The sequence below is a fragment of the Apostichopus japonicus genome, chromosome 15 (assembly GCF_037975245.1).
Source record: "Apostichopus japonicus isolate 1M-3 chromosome 15, ASM3797524v1, whole genome shotgun sequence".
NCBI classification, from domain to species: Eukaryota; Metazoa; Echinodermata; class Holothuroidea; order Aspidochirotida; family Stichopodidae; genus Apostichopus; species Apostichopus japonicus.
In genome coordinates this window covers 2,033,852-2,054,003 of record NC_092575.1, presented here as the reverse complement: position 1 = coordinate 2,054,003, position 20,152 = coordinate 2,033,852, and the positions used below count along the sequence as shown (strand labels likewise).

Sequence of the window (20,152 nt, the reverse complement as noted above, 5' to 3'; positions counted from 1 at the left end):
GTGGGGTGTTGGGTTATTGTTTTAGAATTTTATAAAAAAAATCCCATGTCCCGATGTTGTACTCAGTAGGCTACAATGATTGGCTGGAGTTGGGTTTTAAACTATATACTTTGTTTTCATTATAATAATAAATAACACAACTATATGCATACATTTATACCCAATGAGCCCATGATGTCCGTATTCCGTATCACGTGAAAATATGTATAATGTCTTGTTCAGTCTTGCATTAGTGTTTCTTTCTCAGTAAAAACGAACCCTCCCTATCCAAAGAGGTACCCATTTTCTGTGCATCAGTATAGCGGGGGCCACTTTTGGTCGGGGCCCCGGCTCAGCACGGTCCGCGAGCCCATAGAAGTTACGCCACTGGCAGGGAAGATCGTAATGTAGATACGGATCAATGGAACATTCCTCGTCTGTGGTAAATTGGTTGGCTATAAACAATATGAACTAATTAATAAATAATGATAGCCCACCATCGACCACAAACCGCTACAATAAGATGCGGTCCGTCGATAGCTCACGTACAATTGATCGATTTCATGCCCACCGGTTTGATATTATTCAGTGTGTCTTCATGTTATACACGAAAGCATAGAAAGAATACCGTGTTGCAATCTCAATAAAATGGTATAAGATTTAAAAAAAATAATTTCCACCTTAACTTCGAAAGAAATAGAAAAAGAGAAATGTAAGAAGTGCTTAAACAGTAAATTACATATTTTTAATTTTCGATGTGTTTTCACGCAGGGATTATGGAACTCCCTGGTCAATGTCAGTTCTACGCTTCACGTGGTGCTTCGCGAAAAATCCACGGTAAAGAATTGTATACATTTCTGTGAACCACCGTGACCTGTGGCACTGGCTCACTAGCACTTACATAATACATGGAAGGCACAAATATATCACAACTTAAGACGTTTTCCGACCTTGTTGACCAACCAAATTGTAACTCAAATCGGAGGAAACGAGGCCTAGGCTCCGACGTTAGGTGACACTTTTACAGGTCTGCTAATGTCCTAAACCTAACGTTAGTCGGGCCGTAGTGCAATCGCAGTGTATGTACGATAGCGTAACTCAACTTACGTAAATAGAATTGAGCCCTAGACTAGGCCTAAGCCTAAGTACTAGGTCACAAAGTACAGTACAGTTAATACAGAGCCACAAAGGTGATGACGGTTTTATGTAAAGTCAGCCACTAGAGTTCTAAGTTATTGTAATCGTAGTCTGGTGTTATGTCTAGCATACAGTAATTGCGGTTAACCAGTTGATGCAACCTTCCATAGTACTTGTCGACAGTGGCACAGCCACAGGAGGTTGTGAGGGAAGGGGTTGTGATAGGTGGTGGGGTAAGCTCGAGTGCCTCCCACAGAAAATTAAATAATAAACATGTATATTAATAACAGGGTGGGGGTTAGTAGTCTACATTAAAAGTTATTGGCTCAGTGGAATTATCATTGGTCAGAAAAGAGTTATGTGTGAAGCACACACACTGACTGAGCACAGACTCAAATCAACTGTGGTAATTTGAATTAAAATGGTGGGCGCGGGGAGGGAGGGGGGCGGGGAATCATGCAGTGTGCGTGGGAATAATACTAAGGCTGATCAAAATTTAGCCTTCAGGTAGGAAAACTGAACATTTAGCATATTACTGGCTGGCAATCGGCAGCTTGCACCAGTTCATCACTGAAACTGCACAGTTCTGGCAAATGTACCAATCACAGGAAAATAATGTGACATGAAGGGCTAACCTAAATGAGCACCTGTCATTGACAGAAAACAGTCTTTGTGTGGCTCAGAATACAGGGTCTTTTGTAAGACCATTGGTCTTGATGACTGTTGAACTGTTGCTTAATAAGAACCCTGAATTGATTAACCGAAGCAAAAAGAGTTTATGAAGTAGTTGACCATGCTTGTGGCATGAATATGCATTGTTATTCATAAGGATTAATAATATATACATTGCTATTAAGATTGTTCATATGGGCTTATGTTCATTTCACAAATTTATTATGTCTGTATTGCGAAAATATAAACTGAACTTAATGTCCCCATATTACTTTACACATTTATAATTACAAACTTTATAATCTTCCAGTGAAAAAAAATGTTGTTTATACTAAAAGAGATATTTTGTGACTTAAGACTGATCGATCCTCTGCCCAATATGGGAAGGGAGTCAAAAATTGGTTGTTCCTGCAGGTTTTTTCCAAACGTCAGAAAATTGATCTACGGTGCAGTTTTCAGAGCTCGCCGAGGGTATCAATTAAGTTAATTGCCTTTTTTTTAAGATCAAGTCCAAAATTTAAGCTACTGTAGCTTTCATTCTGTGGGTCTGGTGGGTCAAACGGTATGCATCTTTGCCATTATGCAGTAGGTTGAGCCAATTTACACAGCATTGATTTATTTGATACCATATATACTATTCCCTGTCACAAAACCTACTTAATTGTTGCTTGCATGATGTTTGCACTGAAATTTAATCTTTGGAATATCAATGAACTTTTTACTTTAATGTTTGACATTCACATATATATTTCTCTTTCGGTTTGCTGACAGTTTTCAGAGCTCTAGATCATCATGAAGGTAGAAGGGACTGTTGCCTTGGTAACTGGTGCTGCACAGGGGATTGGTAGATCCCTAACAGAAAGACTGCTGGAACTGGGTGCTAAGGTAAATACCAGTATCTCCACGAAACATGCACTGTACAAAACTGAGGCCAGCATTGTTATCACAAAATGTTGGCTTGCAAAAAGTTTGCTAAGTTTTCTACAACAGTGTCATATGCAAATGAGAAAAGCTTCATCCAATGAAATTGCAGTAGCACTGTGGACTTGGACTGTTGTTATGTCATGAGTGTGTGGCATTACAACAGTGTCATATGCACATGAGAAAAGCTTCATCCAATTAAATTGCAGCAGCACTGTGGACTTGGACTGTTGTTATGTCATGAGTGTGTGGCATTACAACAGTGTCATATGCAAATGAGAAAAGCTTCATCCAATGAAATTGCAGCAGCACTGTGGACTTGGACTGTTGTTATGCCATGAGTGTATGGCATTACAACAGTGTCATATGCACATGAGAAAAGCTTCATCCAATGAAATTGCAGTAGCACTGTGGACTTGGACTGTTGTTATGCCATGAGTGTATGGCATTACAACAGTGTCATATGCAAATGAGGAAAGCTTCATCCAATGAAATTTGCAGCAGCACTGTGGACTTGGACTGTTGTTATGTCATGAATGTGTGGCATTACAACAGTGTCATTTGCACATGAGAAAAGCTTCATCCAATGAAATTGCAGCAGCATTGTGGACTTGGACTGTTGTTATGTCATGAATGTGTGGCATTACAACAGTGTCATTTGCACATGAGAAAAGCTTCATCCAATGAAATTGCAGCAGCATTGTGGACTTGGACTGTTGTTATGTCATGTGTGTATGGCATGACAACAGTGTTATGTGCAAATGTGGAAAGCTTCATCCAATGAAATTGCAGCATCCATGAAAATGCAGAATGTCACACACATGACCCAACAATGTCACACACGTGACCCTCCAAATACAAAACTATGGCAGTAAAACTATTTTAAAGTAATTCCTATGGAATTTGATCAGCATCAGTGCTGTTCTGTGGTCATTACTAGTGTCAACATTTGCACTGCAAAAATTGCATCTATGGAATGAAAATTCAGAATGTCACATACGTGACCCAACAATGTCACACACGTGACCGTTAGCTTATAAATGTAGTATTATGCTAATTATTAGAATTGATATATTTAGGTGAAATGTCTTGTTAGAATGGAAACACATTAAGGTAGAAACATGAGAAATTAGGGTTATCCAGTCCTGTTAGAAACAGGAATTTGCCAATGATTTTTTGTGCAAAAAAGCCAGTTTTATTTCATGTCACACATGTGACCGACATTTATATGACCTCTGCCAGCACATGAATGCTCTGATTTGAGCTAGAAGCTATATGGTTTTGTAAAAGATTCCCCTAGTGCATACTTCAGTACTACAATCGAATTAACCCAACTTTCTTTACCTAAAAGTAGTTACTTAGTGGTAAAGTGCAAATATCCCATTTTTCGTGACCGAGAATGGCCCAATAGTGATGTTTGAATATGTGTGACTATTACTGTATTTCACATTCTAGCATATATTGTTGCAGTACTTATAACTGTTATCTTTCCATTCAGTGACATAATTAAGAAATCCAAGCTGAGCAAATGTGAACAGACACAACCCACTGACTGAACTGTTATCAAGAAAATTGGTAGGAAATCACTCTAATTATCATAAACGATTGAAGAAAATTGGTAGGAAATCACTCTAGTTATCATAAACAATCGCCATCTTACATCTCGGACTTACTTCACCTACAACCATCACGCATACACTGGCTCCCCATACAACAGCGTATCATGTTCAGAGTACTTCTTCTTGTGTATAAAGCTTACCATAAACAAATGCCATCTTACATCTCAGACTTACTTCAGCTACAACCATCACGCATACACTGGCTCCCCATACAACAGCGTATCATGTTCAAAGTACTTCTTCTTGTGTATAAAGCTTACCATAAACAATTGCCATATTTCATCTCAGACTTACTTCACCTACAACCATATCATGCATACACTGGCTCCTCATACAACAGAATATCATGTTCAGAGTACTTCTTCTTGTGTATAAAGCTTACCACAAACAATCGCCATCTTACATCTCAGACTTACTTCAGCTACAACCATCACGCATACACTGGCTCCCCATACAACAGCGTATCATGTTCAGAGTACTTCTTCTTGTGTATAAAGCTTACCCTAAACAAATGCCATATTTCATCTCTGACTTACTTCACCTACAACCATATCATGCATACACTGGCTCCCCATACAACAGCATATCATATTCAGAGTACTTCTTCTTGTGTACTGTATAAAGCTTACCATAAACAATCGCCATATTTCATCTCAGACTTACTTCAGCTTACAACCATCATGCAGACACTGGCTCCCCATACAACAGCATATCATGTTCAGAATACTTCCAGATTGTGTATAAAGCTTACCATAAACAATCGCCATATTTCATCTCGGACTTGCTTCAGCTACAACCATCACGTATACACTGGCTCCCCATACAACAGCGTATCATGTTCAACCATCACGCATACACTGGCTCCCCATGCAATAGCGTATCATGTTCAGAGAACTTCCTCTTGTGTATAAAGCTTACCATAAACAATTCGCCATATTTCATCTCGAACGAACAGCTACAACCATCATGCAGATAGCTCAGAACATCTACATCTTCACTGCCTCATTTTATTGTGCACACCCAAACCTCACAGAGTGTCATTTACAAATCAGTCATTTTCAATGGTTTGGTCCTAAACAATGGAACACACTTCCAAACCACACCAAGAATGTTCAGGTTGTTGATATATTCAAGAAACTGCATAAAATTTGATCTGTTTGAACCAGTGTATTGCAATTAATTTTCATGTAACTGTCTTTTAGCGCCTTTGAACAACTGTCATTGATATTGGTGCTATATAAATATTTTCTGATTGTTTGATTGATTGAACAGTTTATTGATTTCTCGATACCAGATAAGTGAGAGCGTGGTGGTCAATTGGCAAAGGCATCGGGGTTAAATGGGTACCTGTGAGGTAACTTGTCATTGGGTGCAGTATATAACTGCTGCCGACTGGAGGGATTGTCTCTGGGACAGGTTATCATTGTCCAGGGGTAATATAACATCTGTAAAGCACTTTGAGACCTATCGCTGGTATAAAGCGCTATATAAAAAGCAAATATTATTATTATTATAAGTTCCATCCTCAGACTGGAATATTTGAATACCATATTTTGCAAAGATTCTCTACAGCTTTATAATTTTTGTTTCAATTAGTGGGTGTCGATCATCGACATCGACAAGAAACTAGGTGGAACATTGGCAGAAGAGCTAGCTGAAAAGTATGGCAAAGATAGAGTGGGCTTCATGTGGTGTGATATAGCCTATGGAGATAAACTGGCAGGTAAGGCTTGAAGTGTCTTTCAAGACCAAAACTATCTTTTGGTACACTCCGTCATGGTAAATACAACTTTGATATGGATCGTTTTTTGAGATTGTTTTATCATTCTGGCATGCGACCCCATCGGACAGCAAAATGCACTCGACCAGCTCATTTCTACTGAATTTTGGTAGACGCAAGTTTCACCTTGAAACTGGAGAAGTTTCTCTGTCCACTCCATGTTTAATCCTACGTTTGAATATAGTATTGGCTCAAAGCTACGATATGTTGGCTTTCTACTGACTGTACTATATTTTGTTTAACTTTATGATCAGCACAACATCAAATTTTAACAATAAATGTGCCCAAAAGATTAATTATCTGAAAGTTTTCAAGGCCACGGTTGGAACTTATGTGTTACTCCATTGCTAAGTCAATGTTCCAAAAGTTGCCGACAAGCGTTTCAGGACTTACAGAACATTCTCTTTTCCTGAGTAAGTCTATAGTAGCATTTGTAGTATATAATGAAAATAGCAGATTTATTCCAAATATATTTAGATAAGATATACCTTTTTGATTTTCTTTTCCAAAATATTTTGCACAAATTAAAAAATGTTCATTTTTTTGAGAGGGACTGTGTAGACCAAATAAATGAAAGCAGTTTCATTACATTCTCTCAGATGTCTTTGAGGAAACGTACAAGAAACACAATCGGCTAGATATAGTGGTGAACAATGCAGCTATCCAAGATGAAACACAATGGGAAGCTACGGTACAAGTAAACTATGTAAGTGTATTTATACTTCACCCTTTAATATTTTACTACTTCACAATTCTATATCAAATCTGATAGAATATGCTCATGTTGGTATTGTTATTGTAAATTGTTTTACATTTTCTTAAGTATATATATATATAGCTCCCAATGACAGTTATACAAAGCCAATTTATACGCATTTCAAACACCAGTGAATCACTGTGGTCGAGTGGTACGGACTTCTGTCTGTGACACAATTAAGATCCTGGGGTTTCGATTCCTACCTTCGCCTGATGAGTCCCAATAGGACGAAACCGGTCGTGAAGTGGAATTTTCTGGTGTGTTGTTCTTTATTTATTTACTATATATATATATATATATATATACACTAATAACATATTCATAAAGGTGATTTTGGTTGTCCTTTGTCCGAGTTGAATCGGCAACATGTTTACAAGCCTCATGACGTCAGTGTTATATACACAGGTTCCATTTAATCCCTACAGCTCGCTGTTGTTCGAGGAATCCGTTTGGCAAAGAAGTACATGAGTACAGAGAATGGAGGGAACGGTGGAGTAGTGATCAACACAGCGTCGTGTAACGGTAGGGAGACTAGTTTAACAAGGTTTGTCTTCTTCGTGAGGAAAATGTTATGCTAAGCTTATATTCACCTATTGCAGGGTCTTTGAGTTCATAACAGTTTTGGTTAATTTCTTTTTTCAGAGCTAGTTGACACCCAAAGTCCCATTACAATGTGATTCATGAACTTGCCTTATCCAGTTTGAAGTCAGACAGTCAAGTTGGAGAATTTTCTCTTCGTTGTAAATTTCTGTTTAGTATTAATGAAACGAAGGTGATACTTTGCTAGGTAAGGTTCATATATGTAGGTTATAAGGCTGTATGCCTACATTAATCAGATCAGTGTTCATGAGTTTTGTGTTTGTATTTTTTTTTTTATTCCTTGCTGAAGGCAAAAGGAACCTATGAGATGGTGATGGTTTGGGTGGGTGCGTATGTATGTGTTAGTGTGGCCTTGGCTTGTCACCATAGGTCAAAGCATGAAAGTCTTGTAAACATGATAACTCTAAAAGTAAAACTTGGAAGAACTTCATGTGCTATATATGGATCCACCTTATTGAGTACAACAGCTCTATTTTCTTTGTTTGTAGAGGTCATTAGGTCATTATTTTGAGGTCACCAGAGGTCAAAGTCTGCAAAAGTTGTAACCTCATTATTTTCAAAAATAAAGCTGAGCTGAATTTTAAAACTCAGCTTGTGGAACCACCTCAGTGTGGTGGAGAATCCTTTATATTTTTTTTTGTAGAGGGCAAGAGGTCAAAAGTGTGAAAACCTTGTAAACTTGCTAACTTCAGAAGCAAATCTTTTACGCACTTCATGCTTGATATTTAGATCCAACTTTAATAGTGAGTACAACAACACTTTCATCCTTTGGTGGTCAAAGGTTATTTGAGGCCAACAGAGGTCATAGTGTGAAAGCCTTGTTATCAGAATAACTCCAGATAAGATGTATTTCTGGTTAATATTAAATGTTCTTATCAGGAAATTTTGCAAGGAATCACTCACCCAGTTTGTTTTTCTGGTATTTTTTGTTAGGTTTTCGTAAAGCTTGGGTGCCGGTCTACGCTTCAACCAAGGCAGCCATTATTTCTCTCAGCAGGTGTTTGCCGGTTAGTCCTATTTCAGAATTATGCTTCTCTCAAACCCTTGATGTATTATCATTTCATCTCTGAACTGTAACTCTTTCCGAGTGTTGTACAGCAAATACGCTCTTAAAGAAGCATACTGTGCATTGTCAGAGTATCTTTACATGCATTAGCCCATTACGGCTTAAAGGCATTGAAGACTGGCCCCAAACCGCGTGCCGCACTCTGAAAAAGTTAACTCTCCGTTGCTTGCAAGTGACGTTTTCTTCTTGTCGTTACAAAATGCAGACAGTAATGAAACGTGATACCTTGTTATCTTTTATCTAGACCTGAGATGTCCATCGCTGCTATGTACACTGTGTTGTGGGTATTGACCGTAGCTGTAATGACTGTACACTAGTGTCTAATTACCAACGGTAGCAAGCTGTGTGTGTATTTTCTGGGATCGATGGTGGTGTCTAGCACTTCTGTTACACCTCATTCAAACTAGGTCAGATAACCGGCATGAGACGTTTCTTTGTGGGCGAGTCTTCAAACCCTCTAACTTGATAGGGTTACTCTTCAAGTGAAAGTCTAGATCATTAATATGTTAATATTGTAGTTTTGCTAGTGCGATATGCTAAAACAATTGCCAACCAGTTTTTGCAGAAAGAGCAAGTTTGGGACATATTTTCTATTGAGCACCGTTACAATTCAGTACTATCCTCTCATATGATGCTTCAATGCACATGTACTGGCAGTATAAACAGTTCAAAATTTTTGACATGTAACTACAGTGTATAAAGAAAGTGTCCAATAGGGTGGCAGAAAGTCAGAACTTATGAATATTCATACCTTTTAATGATTCAACTTAAGGATGATGTGATTCCACGTAATAACTGCTTTTCATACGTGGGAAGCGGAAGCTGTAACCGATTTAGAATTATTGGCTTTAAATTTGGTCTATTTTCTTCAGAAAGTGGTGTTTGAAATAGAAAAAAAATCAATCAGACAAAAATAGAAGCAAGCCAACTATTATAAGCATTACCATTTGTTACTTTAATTCTGAAACCATCTGCTACACAGAGAATGTTTGTATGGATTTCTTTGCGATGAAAAACATTCAATGGATTGATTGAATTGGTGTGGCGACAGATTTGTCAATATTGAATGTAATCGTTACAGGAAGCTCAGAACAAATTTGTGTTCAATGATGTCACGTAAAAGACTTGATCAAGTCTTCCACCATGTGTGTGAAGGAACATTAAAATCTGTGATATCTCCCAGTTTGGTGACATTCTTTATCACACAGACCATCTGTGTTGGTAGGGTTTGTGTTTCCTTGAACTTTGAAAGGTGCACAGAAGATAACGATGTACAAGTAATGATTGTTCATTAACACAACTATGGATTATGGAAAAGAGATGAAAACATAAAAGCTTTTGACATGCAGCTCACAGTGCGGGGACTTTGGTCACCAAACAGAATGTATGGTCACACAGGTCTCCCTTTGGTGTGTATAAATTGTACATGTCTGTTTTGAGACGCTTTTCAATGCATGTGCCATCTATTGCAGGTTTGGATACAATGAAAGTTTAGACTCTTTTTAGTTATTATTGGAGTGATAGGTGGTCACATCTCCCCCACCCCGACCGCCCCAAGAAAAGGGTCAGACTTGACCTTCCAAAAACAGTTATACAGATCCAGCTTTATATGACAGTTGTAGTAAAACGTTTTGAGAGCTTATTTTAACTTGTGAAAAGAAGCAGAAGAATAAATGAATCGGGATCACACCAAAGTTTTATTCCATAGTACAACCCTAGAATGGAGCAGGGACTGTATTTTGAGAGAAAGTCAGCTGTTAGCTGTACAAATTCATTAAGTCAACAAGGGAAAACCTAAATGTGATATATGTATATATATATCTTTTGTCAAAGAAGGCACTATATTGACATAAACAGACATATGTCTTACTTATTGATTTTTAATGAGTAGTCTATGCCAACACTGCCACAATATTGGAAACAAATATCGCACCCTGTTTCCTGCGGAAAATTATTTTACGATTGAAAAAAGTGTCGGTTTGACCTGTTTGATCTGAATTGTGTGAGATAATGTTAGGAAAAGTGGAGCGGTGGAGGTGGTTGTTTAGGGGAATATACATGTATGTATGGTTGGGGAATCAGGGTGGGTGATTGGGGTAAATGTAAGACATGGACTGAATGTTAACGTTCAAAACCACTTGATGGTTTCTTTGTCATATTTTTCACAGGAAGGGGACTCTGCTTTCATTAAGGGGGGTATGCGTGTCGGTGCAATCTGTCCTGGATACGTCGAAACTGTCCTTGGCAAAGCTGGAAACATGTTACTTCCAGATGACAATTGGCCTTCCCCAGTACCGTAAGTCTATTGTTCGTGTGAAAGAAAGTGTTTAGTTCCTCTTTATCAACAGTTAGCTATAAACTCAATATATTTTAGGTAGATTTAACTATATTATGAGGTGGATTTAAATATATTATGATGCTGGTTTAACTATTTTATGAGGTAGATTTAACTATAGTATATTATGAGGTAGATTTAACTATATTATGAGGTAGATTTAACTATAGTATATTATGAGGTAGATTTAACTATATTATGAGGTAGATTTAACTGTATTATGATGTAGATTTAACTAATTTATGAAGTAGATTTAACTATATTATGAGGCAGATTGAACTGTATTATGAGGTAGATTTAACTGTATTATGAGGTAGATTTAACTGTATTATGAAGTAGATTTAACTATATTATGAGGTAGATTAAACTATAGTATATTATGAGGTAGATTAACTATATTATGAGGTAGATTTAACTATATAGTATATTATGAGGTAGATTTAACAATATTATGAGGTAGATTTAACTATATTATGAGGTAGATTTAACTGTATTATGATGTAGATTTAACTAATTTATGAAGTAGATTTAACTATATTATGAGGCAGATTTAACTGTATTATGAGGTAGATTTAACTGTATTATGAGGTAGATTTAACTGTATTATGAAGTAGATTTAACTATATTATGAGGTAGATTAAACTATAGTATATTATGAGGTAGATTAACTATATTATGAGGTAGATTTAACTATATTATGAGGTAGATTTAACTGTATTATGATGTAGATTTAACTAATTTATGAAGTAGATTTAACTATATTATGAGGTAGATATAACTATATTATGAGGTAGATTTAACTATATTATGAGGCAGATTTAACTGTATTATGAGGTAGATTTAACTGTATTATGAGGTAGATTTAACTGTATTATGAAGTAGATTTAACTATATTATGAGGTAGATTTAACTATAGTATATTATGAAGTAGATTTAACTATATTATGAGGTAGATTAAACCATAGTATATTATGAGGTAGATTAACTATATTATGAGGTAGATTTTACTATATTATGAGGTAGATTTAACTGTATTATGATATAGATTTAACTAATTTATGAAGTAGATTTAACTATATTATGAGGTAGATATAACTATATTATGAGGTAGATTTAACTATATTATGAGGCAGATTTAACTGTATTATGAGGTAGATTTAACTGTATTATGAAGTAGATTTAACTATATTATGAGGTAGATTTAACTATAGTATATTATAAGGTAGATTTAACTACTGTATATTATGAGGTAGATTAAACTATATTATGAGGTAGATTTAACTGTATTATGAGGTAGATTTAACTATAATATATTATAAGGTAGATTTAACTACTGTATATTATGAGGTAGATTTAACTATATTATGAGGTAGATTTAACTATATTATGAAGTAAATTTAAACTATAGTATATTATGAGGTAGATTTAACTATGTAATGGGGTTAGATTCAACTATAATATGAGGTAGATTTAACCATATTATGAGGTAGAATTTAAGTATATTATGAGGTAGATTTAACTATATTATGAGGTAGATTTTAAGTATATTATGAGGTAGATATAACTATATTATGAGGTAGATTTAACTATATTATGATTTAACTATATTATGAGGTAGATATAACTATATTATGAGGTAGATTTAACTATATTATGATTTAACTATATTATGAGGTAGATTTCTCTATATTATGAGATAGATATTACTAGAAGGTTTATATGCCTATAGTGTTAAAAGGATTGTCTGGTGGCCCATGTTGCATGTCACATACAGTACCAACTGCCATTTGTCATGTTGTTGCCTTTGGACTTTAAATGACCTGTAACCTTAACTGTTGACCATATCCTTTGAGGAGGCTTGGAATTTTGGTGGGCCGGCCAAGACTCACTGCAGTTTGGATTTTCTAGCGATTAAGGGGAAGGGGTGGTGGAGAACTGGGTGGTACAAGTGCCAGAAGTCATTGCTAAAACAACATGATTTTGACTGAAATGGATGCCATGCCAGTTAATATGTAGTGCCTACAGTGGATGTTGAGAAAGGAAGTGGGAACCATTCTCCCTTTCAATGAAGGAAAAAAAATTGACGCAGTAAATTGCTTGTCCTGTTGTGTATTGAGTATCAGTGGAACTTTCCAATTTTACGATAAGAACAGTGCCTTCCCTCCCCACTCCAACCAATTATTGTCCTGAGACGTATCTTCATCTGACTATTATTAAAGGTGTCTCTGAAAGTCAACTTTTAATCGACTTTTGAAAGCCCAAACTCTTAAGAAAACTAATTCAGTTCTTTTAATCTTAAGAAAAAAGAAACAAACATTCTGATTTTTTTTTTTGTCTTTTTGTCTCATCTTTGCAGAGTGGCGAGTGTTGTTGATGGATATATTACTATGATTAACGATGATTCAATAAATGGAATGGTCATGACCACGACCCTAGCCGGGAACCTACCATGGCCGTTCAAGAGCAACCAAGAGATTGATTCAGAGCTGAAGATCTTTCCATGACGAGGAGACTAGCTGATGACATGAGAAACGGTTTTATCTTCTTACCACATGTTTCAATTCATTTACAAAATGTGATGGACATCAAAAGTTTAAAAATTATAATTCAAAACTATACACTTGCACAACATTATTCATCATATCTGTGTGTAAAAATTATTGTAAATTTTTGCCACGGGCTCTTCTTTATCAAGTTGATATCATCAGCATATTTCATATCTCTTTGTTCTTTAATCTTCCCAGGTGTAAACCCTATAATGTGTCACAGTGCATCATAAACTACTGCAGGCATCAAAATTCAGGCTATTTAAAATCTGATCATAATCTATAACTCTGTCTGATATAATTAAGTCTGATGATAATGTTGTATAAATCTATTTGATCATTTTCAGAAATATTTAGATCGTAGGAAGCTAAACATTTTTTTTTTAGTTATGTGTTGTTTAGTGGTCACAGGCAGGTTGGCGACAGGCAGAGACCAGTTAAGAAAGCATTTTCTGGGCCGATTTTTTTTTTTGTGGCAAAATATCTTCTTGAAATTCAAGTTATGAGGAGAGATTTCTCAGCCATTTTGGTTTGCCTTAAATAACACTATTAGTTTTCTAGTACGATGACAAATGTAATTCCTTAGAAGATTGTCATATTTCATATTTTCACATTCTGTATCTTTAGGTTGCTTTTTCTGTAGCCATCCATTTATAGCCTACTGCAGCTGATATTTTTTCCAAATCAACAGAGATCACTAGCTAATAACCTTACAAATTTGGTAACAACGTTCACTAATTTGTTAATATTTTAACAGCTTTTCAAAATGGTGTCATCAAATATTTGCAGTATGTTGTTTGCTTAAAGGTGAGACAGTGTGTATTGATTTTTTCCAAAAGTGACTCTTTTTTGGTTCCTTGCTTTAGCAAAAGGAACCTATGCAGTCAGGTTGGCGTGTGTGTGTATGTGTGTGTGTGTCTGTGACACTTGCTTGGGTACGCTCTATCTCAATAAGGGAATGTTGGATTGAGGCCAAACTTGGACTATAGATCCGCCATATGGAGAAGGTGTGCCCTATTGTTTTTGGTGCCCACAAAGGTCACCAAAGGTCAGTTATGGTCCAAAAACAGAAAACATTAAAACTGCAATAACTCCCAGTGCCAATGTGTGACAAGATTGATATTTTGGGAAAAGTTGTGAACTAGTTAGAGGAACATTTTCCAATTTAATGGTCATGTGATCCGAGGTCACTGAAGGTCAATTAATGATAAAAAACTAGTATTTTTGCGATAACTTGAGAACGAAATGTCCGTTAGGGTTGGGAGTTGCTTCAATGCTATCCAATTGTCGACCCGCATCTGGGTGACCCTTGACCTCAATTTGACCTCTTGTGACCTTTATGTGTTTTGGGGGATTTTTACAGTTTTGATGCTATTTTCAGATGTCAAAGGTACCTTCTGATCATAAATGTCAATAGGTTGACCCCGTGTGACCTTTATGTGCGAAGTTATATGGGGTCAAAGTTTTTCGGTCGGAGTTAGGATGGTTGTACAGACTTGTCGTTTTGTTTTTTGGAATCAGGAGATTAAACTACATCTGAAACCAAGGTCAAAAGGTCAAAGGTCACATTAAAAAAAATGTGCTTATTTTGGGAGGAAACGAACGCAAAAGAAAATGTCTGGTTTTGATGCTAGATTTGGATATCAAAGGTACCTTCCGATCAAAAATGTCAATTGGTTGACACCCGTGTGACCTTCGTGTGCGAAGTTATACGAGGTCAAAGTTAATTTTCAGACATTTCATGCAATAACTCCCAGTTCCAAGGTGTGACATGGTTGATATTTTTGGACAAGTTGCAAATGGTCTAGGGGAATATTTTCAAACTTAACGGTCATGTGATCCGAGGTCACCAAAGTTCAATTAATGTTAAAAAAGTAGTATTTTGGGGGTAGAAAATGGGCAAAGAAAAAATGTTTGAATTTTTATAGTTTAATGCTCTAATTTAGGTCTCATCAATCAAAAATGTCAATAAGGTGACCCAAGGTGACCTTTGTATGTTAAGTTATATGAGGTCAAAGTTAATTTTCAGACATTTAGTGTAATAACTCCCAGTGCCAAGGTGTTACACAGTTGATATTTTGAGACAAGTTGCAAATGGTATAGGGGAATATTTTCAAACTTAACGGTCATGTGATCCGAGGTCACCAAAGGTGAATTAATGATAAAAAACTAGTATTTTTGCGATAACTTGAGAACAAATTGTCCGTTAGGGTTGGGAGTTGCTTCAATGTAATCCAATTGTCGACCTGCATCTAGGTGACCCTTGACCTCAATTTGACCTCTTGTGACCTTTTCGTGTTTTGTGGATTTTTACAGTTTTGATGCTATTTTCAGATGTTAAAGGTACCTTCTGATCATAAATGTCAATGGGTTGACCCCCGTGCGACCTTCGTGTGCGAAGTTATATGAGGTCAAAGTTAATTTTCAGACATTTAATGCAACAACTCCCAGTTCCAAGGTGTGACAAGGTTGATATTTTTGGACAAGTTGCAAATGGTCTAGGGGAATATTTTCAAACTTAACGGTCATGTGATCTGAGGTCACCAAAGGTCAATTAATGTTAAAAAAGTAGTATTTTTGGGGTAGAAAATGGGCAAAGAAAAAAATGTTTGAATTTTTATAGTTTGATGCTCTAATTTAGGTCTCATCAATCAAAAATGTCAATAAGTTGACCCAAGGTGACCTTTGTATGTTAAGTTATATGAGGTCAAAGTTAATTTTCAGACATTTAGTGTAATAACTCCCAGTGCCAAGGTGTTACACAGTTGATATTTTGAGACAAGTTGCAAATGGTATAGGGGAATATTTTCAAACTTAACGGTCATGTGATCCGAGGTCACCAAAGGTGAATTAATGATAAAAAACTAGTATTTTTGCAATAACTTGAGAACAAATTGTCCGTTAGGGTTGGGAGTTGCTTCAATGTAATCCAATTGTCGACCTGCATCTAGGTAACCCTTGACCTCAATTTGACCTCTTGTGACCTTTTCGTGTTTTGTGGATTTTTACAGTTTTGATGCTATTTTCAGATGTTAAAGGTACCTTCTGATCATAAATGTCAATGGGTTGACCCCCGTGTGACCTTCGTGTGCGAAGTTATATGAGGTCAAAGTTAATTTTCAGACATTTAATGCAATAACTCCCAGTGCCAAGGTGTGACAAGGTTGATTTTTTTGGACAAGTTGCAAATGGTATAGGGGAATATTTTCAAACTTAACGGTCATGTGATCCAACGTCACCAAAGGTCAGCTAATGTTAAAAAAGTAGTATTTTTGGGGGAGAAAATGGGCAAAGCAAAAATGTTTGAATTTTTACAGTCATGCTCTATTTAGTATTTAGGTCTCACCGATCAAAAATGTCAATTGGTTGACCTCCGGGTGACCTTTGTGTGTGAAGTTATGTATACAAGTTCAAAGTTAATTTTCAGACATTTAATGCAATTAAATCTCAATGCCAAGGTGTGACATGGTTGATATTTTGGGACAAGTTGTGAATGGGGTGGTGGAACATTTTGAAACTTAAAGGTCATGTCATCTGAGGTCACCAATGTTATCATATCTGTTGACACGCTTGTAGGTCTCTTATATTTCTTACATTTTCGACGCCATATTTAGCTCTCAAAAGTGCCTTTTGATCAAAATCCGATCACATTTTGTGATCACAAAAGTGTTGGCTATATTGTTGGTTACTTGTAGGACCACAATTACTTGGACTATTTGAGCCCAATCTTGCTTGATAATATTATGTGTATTGTCATATACCCCAAGCAAGGAACCACAGTGCCCTTGGGCTCTTGTTTGTATGTTTTGTTACCATTTCCTGATCTTAGAAGTTGATACATTTTTTTAAATTCCAGCCTTTGATTCTTTGCTGCAGGCAAGAGGAATTGGATGCCTATGGTGATTGCGTCTGTGTGTGTATGTGACATTCTGATTTTTAAAATGATAAGTCAAAAAGTACATCTTGGCTGAACTTCATACTTGGAATGTTGATTGTGCTTGATGAGTAAAAGAACCCTATTGAAATTGGAAGAGGTCAAAGGTCATTTGTGGACAACAGCGCTTAAAGCATTTAAACACTGTAAACATAGATAGCTTAAAAAGTGCAGCTTGGATTTGGTTCATATCTGGTATGTAGATCCCCATTGGTGCATCCAAGAGTAATATTGAAATTGATGGAGGTCAAAGGGCATTTGAGGTCAGCAGAAATCGAAAATACCAAAACCTTATAAACGTGATAACTGCCAAGTAAATCTTGAATAAACTTTGTACCTGACAGGTAAGTACGCATTTGTGCTAGAACCTAGCAGATCACTTGAAGCCAGTAATGGTCAAATCTTGTTGGCAAAGAAATCAGTAAGCAAACTGACTTTCAGTGCTTTCAAACTTTCAAAAAAATTATTGGCATGAAATGATAATGGTTATTCTCAAAAAAATCATTTTAAACATGTACATGACTATGTGAACATCCATGTTGAACAAATGTTTTATATTACATCATTGTAGGACATATGTTATGAAGAGACAAACATAAGTACTTTTTTTACTTCTTCTTTACTATTGTCATAGTACTGTGATTATAGTCACAAATATTTTGAAGGAGACAGGAAAATAACCATCATCTTTAAATATATAACAGAGATAAGTGAGTAGAACAACTACCCCCAAAACAGCTAAGAAATATCTTGGTCATGTTTTGGAGATTTCCTGCTTTCAAGGTCTGCTGTATAGAACCCAACTATATATAGCATGCTATCATGGAAAAGTTTCTTGAGATTACATAATCGATCTGCCTTGGTCGTAAAATGACCTCTTTTAACCAAATAGTCTGCAATGCCTGCCACATATTTTATCTTGTATAAGGGTCTTTGTGTGAACGCTGTATGATTAACTACACTGTAGACATGAATATATTTCCACACAGTGTTTACACAAAGAGCCTATAATGGTCAGAAGCTATGCAGGCTAATTGTAAAGCATACAGGTCGATTTACGACCGTAGCAGGTCGATTACGTAATCACAAAACTTTCATTGCTATAGCATGCAATAATTGGAGCCTATACAGTCACGTCTGGGAGCTGCCCATTTTTTGGCCAATTTGTGATGTCATAATGCCACTAGAATCTGAGACCTTTTGAGTTTTTCTTTGTTTTTTCATTTCATGATTCCAAATGTAAAATGTTACCAGTGTCGATCCTGAAACCAACGACATCATTAGGTCATGTTAGCAGGTTCAACATTTTTTATTCAACATTTAGAAACTCCATCCCATTAAAGAAAATAAACATTGTAAAATAACTAAAGAAAGCCGAACATATCAGAGAATAAAAGCACATGTGGCTCGCTGATGTTATAGTTGGAAGTAATCAATTCCTCAGCCTTTAATTTGGTTGTACCATTAAAAGTTTTAAAAAAAAGTAACAATAAATCTGTGATATCTTCCAAATGGAATAAGATTTTTCTTATTTATGTGGGATAAAGTTGTTCATAACAATTCATCTCAATCACATAGACCAATATTTGTATCTTCTTTTATCTAATAAATCATTTGCAGCTTCTTATAACATTATTAAACAAGTTATCAATTTCTTTCTTTTCTGTGCGAGTTTTTGCGACACAGAGGGAGGTTTCAACATAAAAGAAAGGAGGAGCGTGGGGCGGGGGGGGGGGGGGGGTTGTGGGAAGCCTGCTGGGAATTGTATAACCTTTGTGTGTCACTCTTTTATAAGGTTTATCAGGAAAATATTGTCAGTGTAAATTCTGAACCTTTGTTTCTCGTTCATTGATTGGTGGTGTGTTTCGTGTTAATCTCTTTCCCCCGCCCCAACTCCTTTCTAGCTCTCACAAAAAAGAAGTCAAAAGTATATAGTTACACCCATACAATATTCCCTTCATCATTGTCAGCCCCGCAGCAGCCTATCCACACAGATAATTGCGCCCTCCTATTTAATGTTGCAATAACTTTGATTGAATATGCTCTTTTGTATTAACAAATAACATTGGCGCAGATCAGTCTTGGATATAATGGTGGGGACGCGTGTCTGTTCTCTGACACTATCTAAACGGAGCGCGACCATGGGTTCGCGCGTAGAGATTTTTTTGGGCAAATATACCTCCCATATCGCCGGAAATAACACTTCCCAGACCCAATGATGCCCCCAAACCTTCACTTTTAGATTTCATGGCTTAGATATTTAGTTTGGGGAAATGCATGGGCGTCTGCAGAAAAAAAATCAGGGGACACATATACCAAGTAGACTTTTGTATACGATGGGTCTGGGGTCCTCTCCCAGAAAACAAAGACTACCGCAAATGCGATTTCCGTCCTATATTTAACAACTGTGGATCAAATATATAATAAAATGAGAACTGCTGCATGTCATTTGCACAATGCTGGATCAAACTGCTCCAAAGTTCAATACAGGGGAACTTGAAATGCAGCTATTAGTCAAGACAGATTGGTGGGGACACAGTATGTCATGTCCCCACCACTGAAAAGCGTTGGTGGGGACGCGTTCCGCTGTCCCCACCAGGATCTGCGCCCATGACAAGTAAGACTCATTCTGTTCGAAGGAATCACTCGAGTCTATGTATAGTTGAATTTCACGTCAAACATCATTGTCGGTGTCCGATACGATATATAACATTAGCTATACAGTACTACCTCTGGTCAAACGACAAGCCTATATATATCAAAGTTGGAGCTAACTGCAGTTATCTGATTATACATCTTTCTGTTA

General features: G+C 36.5%; 1 protein-coding gene across 4 annotated transcripts; it reads left to right on the top strand.

Moving 5' to 3' along the window:
* Positions 1–521: 521 nt before the first annotated feature.
* On the top strand, positions 522–18,866 carry LOC139980733 (15-hydroxyprostaglandin dehydrogenase [NAD(+)]-like). 4 transcript variants are annotated; one of them, XM_071992609.1, is made up of 8 exons: positions 522–630; positions 2,560–2,673; positions 5,925–6,051; positions 6,708–6,814; positions 7,291–7,387; positions 8,399–8,472; positions 10,700–10,827; positions 13,223–18,866. In XM_071992609.1, the coding sequence occupies exons 2-8, from the start codon at positions 2,581–2,583 to the stop codon at positions 13,368–13,370; spliced, it is 774 nt and encodes a 257-aa protein (XP_071848710.1). In that variant the 5' UTR covers positions 522–630; positions 2,560–2,580; the 3' UTR covers positions 13,371–18,866. The 4 variants fall into 4 exon arrangements, with proteins under 4 accessions (XP_071848710.1, XP_071848709.1, XP_071848707.1 ...); XM_071992608.1 differs by having other exon boundaries at positions 565–691; XM_071992606.1 differs by lacking the exon at positions 522–630 and adding an exon at positions 823–1,006.
* Positions 18,867–20,152: the final 1,286 nt, after the last annotated feature.

Excerpts from the sequence above, each read along its gene's own strand:
- LOC139980733 (XM_071992609.1), top strand. The coding sequence starts at position 2,581 with ATGAAGGTAGAAGGGACTGTTGCCTTGGTAACTGGTGCTGCACAGGGG. Across the intron at positions 6,052-6,707 it reads CTATGGAGATAAACTGGCAG|ATGTCTTTGAGGAAACGTAC; the intron begins GTAAGGCTTGAA and ends ACATTCTCTCAG. Across the intron at positions 10,828-13,222 it reads AATTGGCCTTCCCCAGTACC|AGTGGCGAGTGTTGTTGATG; the intron begins GTAAGTCTATTG and ends TCATCTTTGCAG.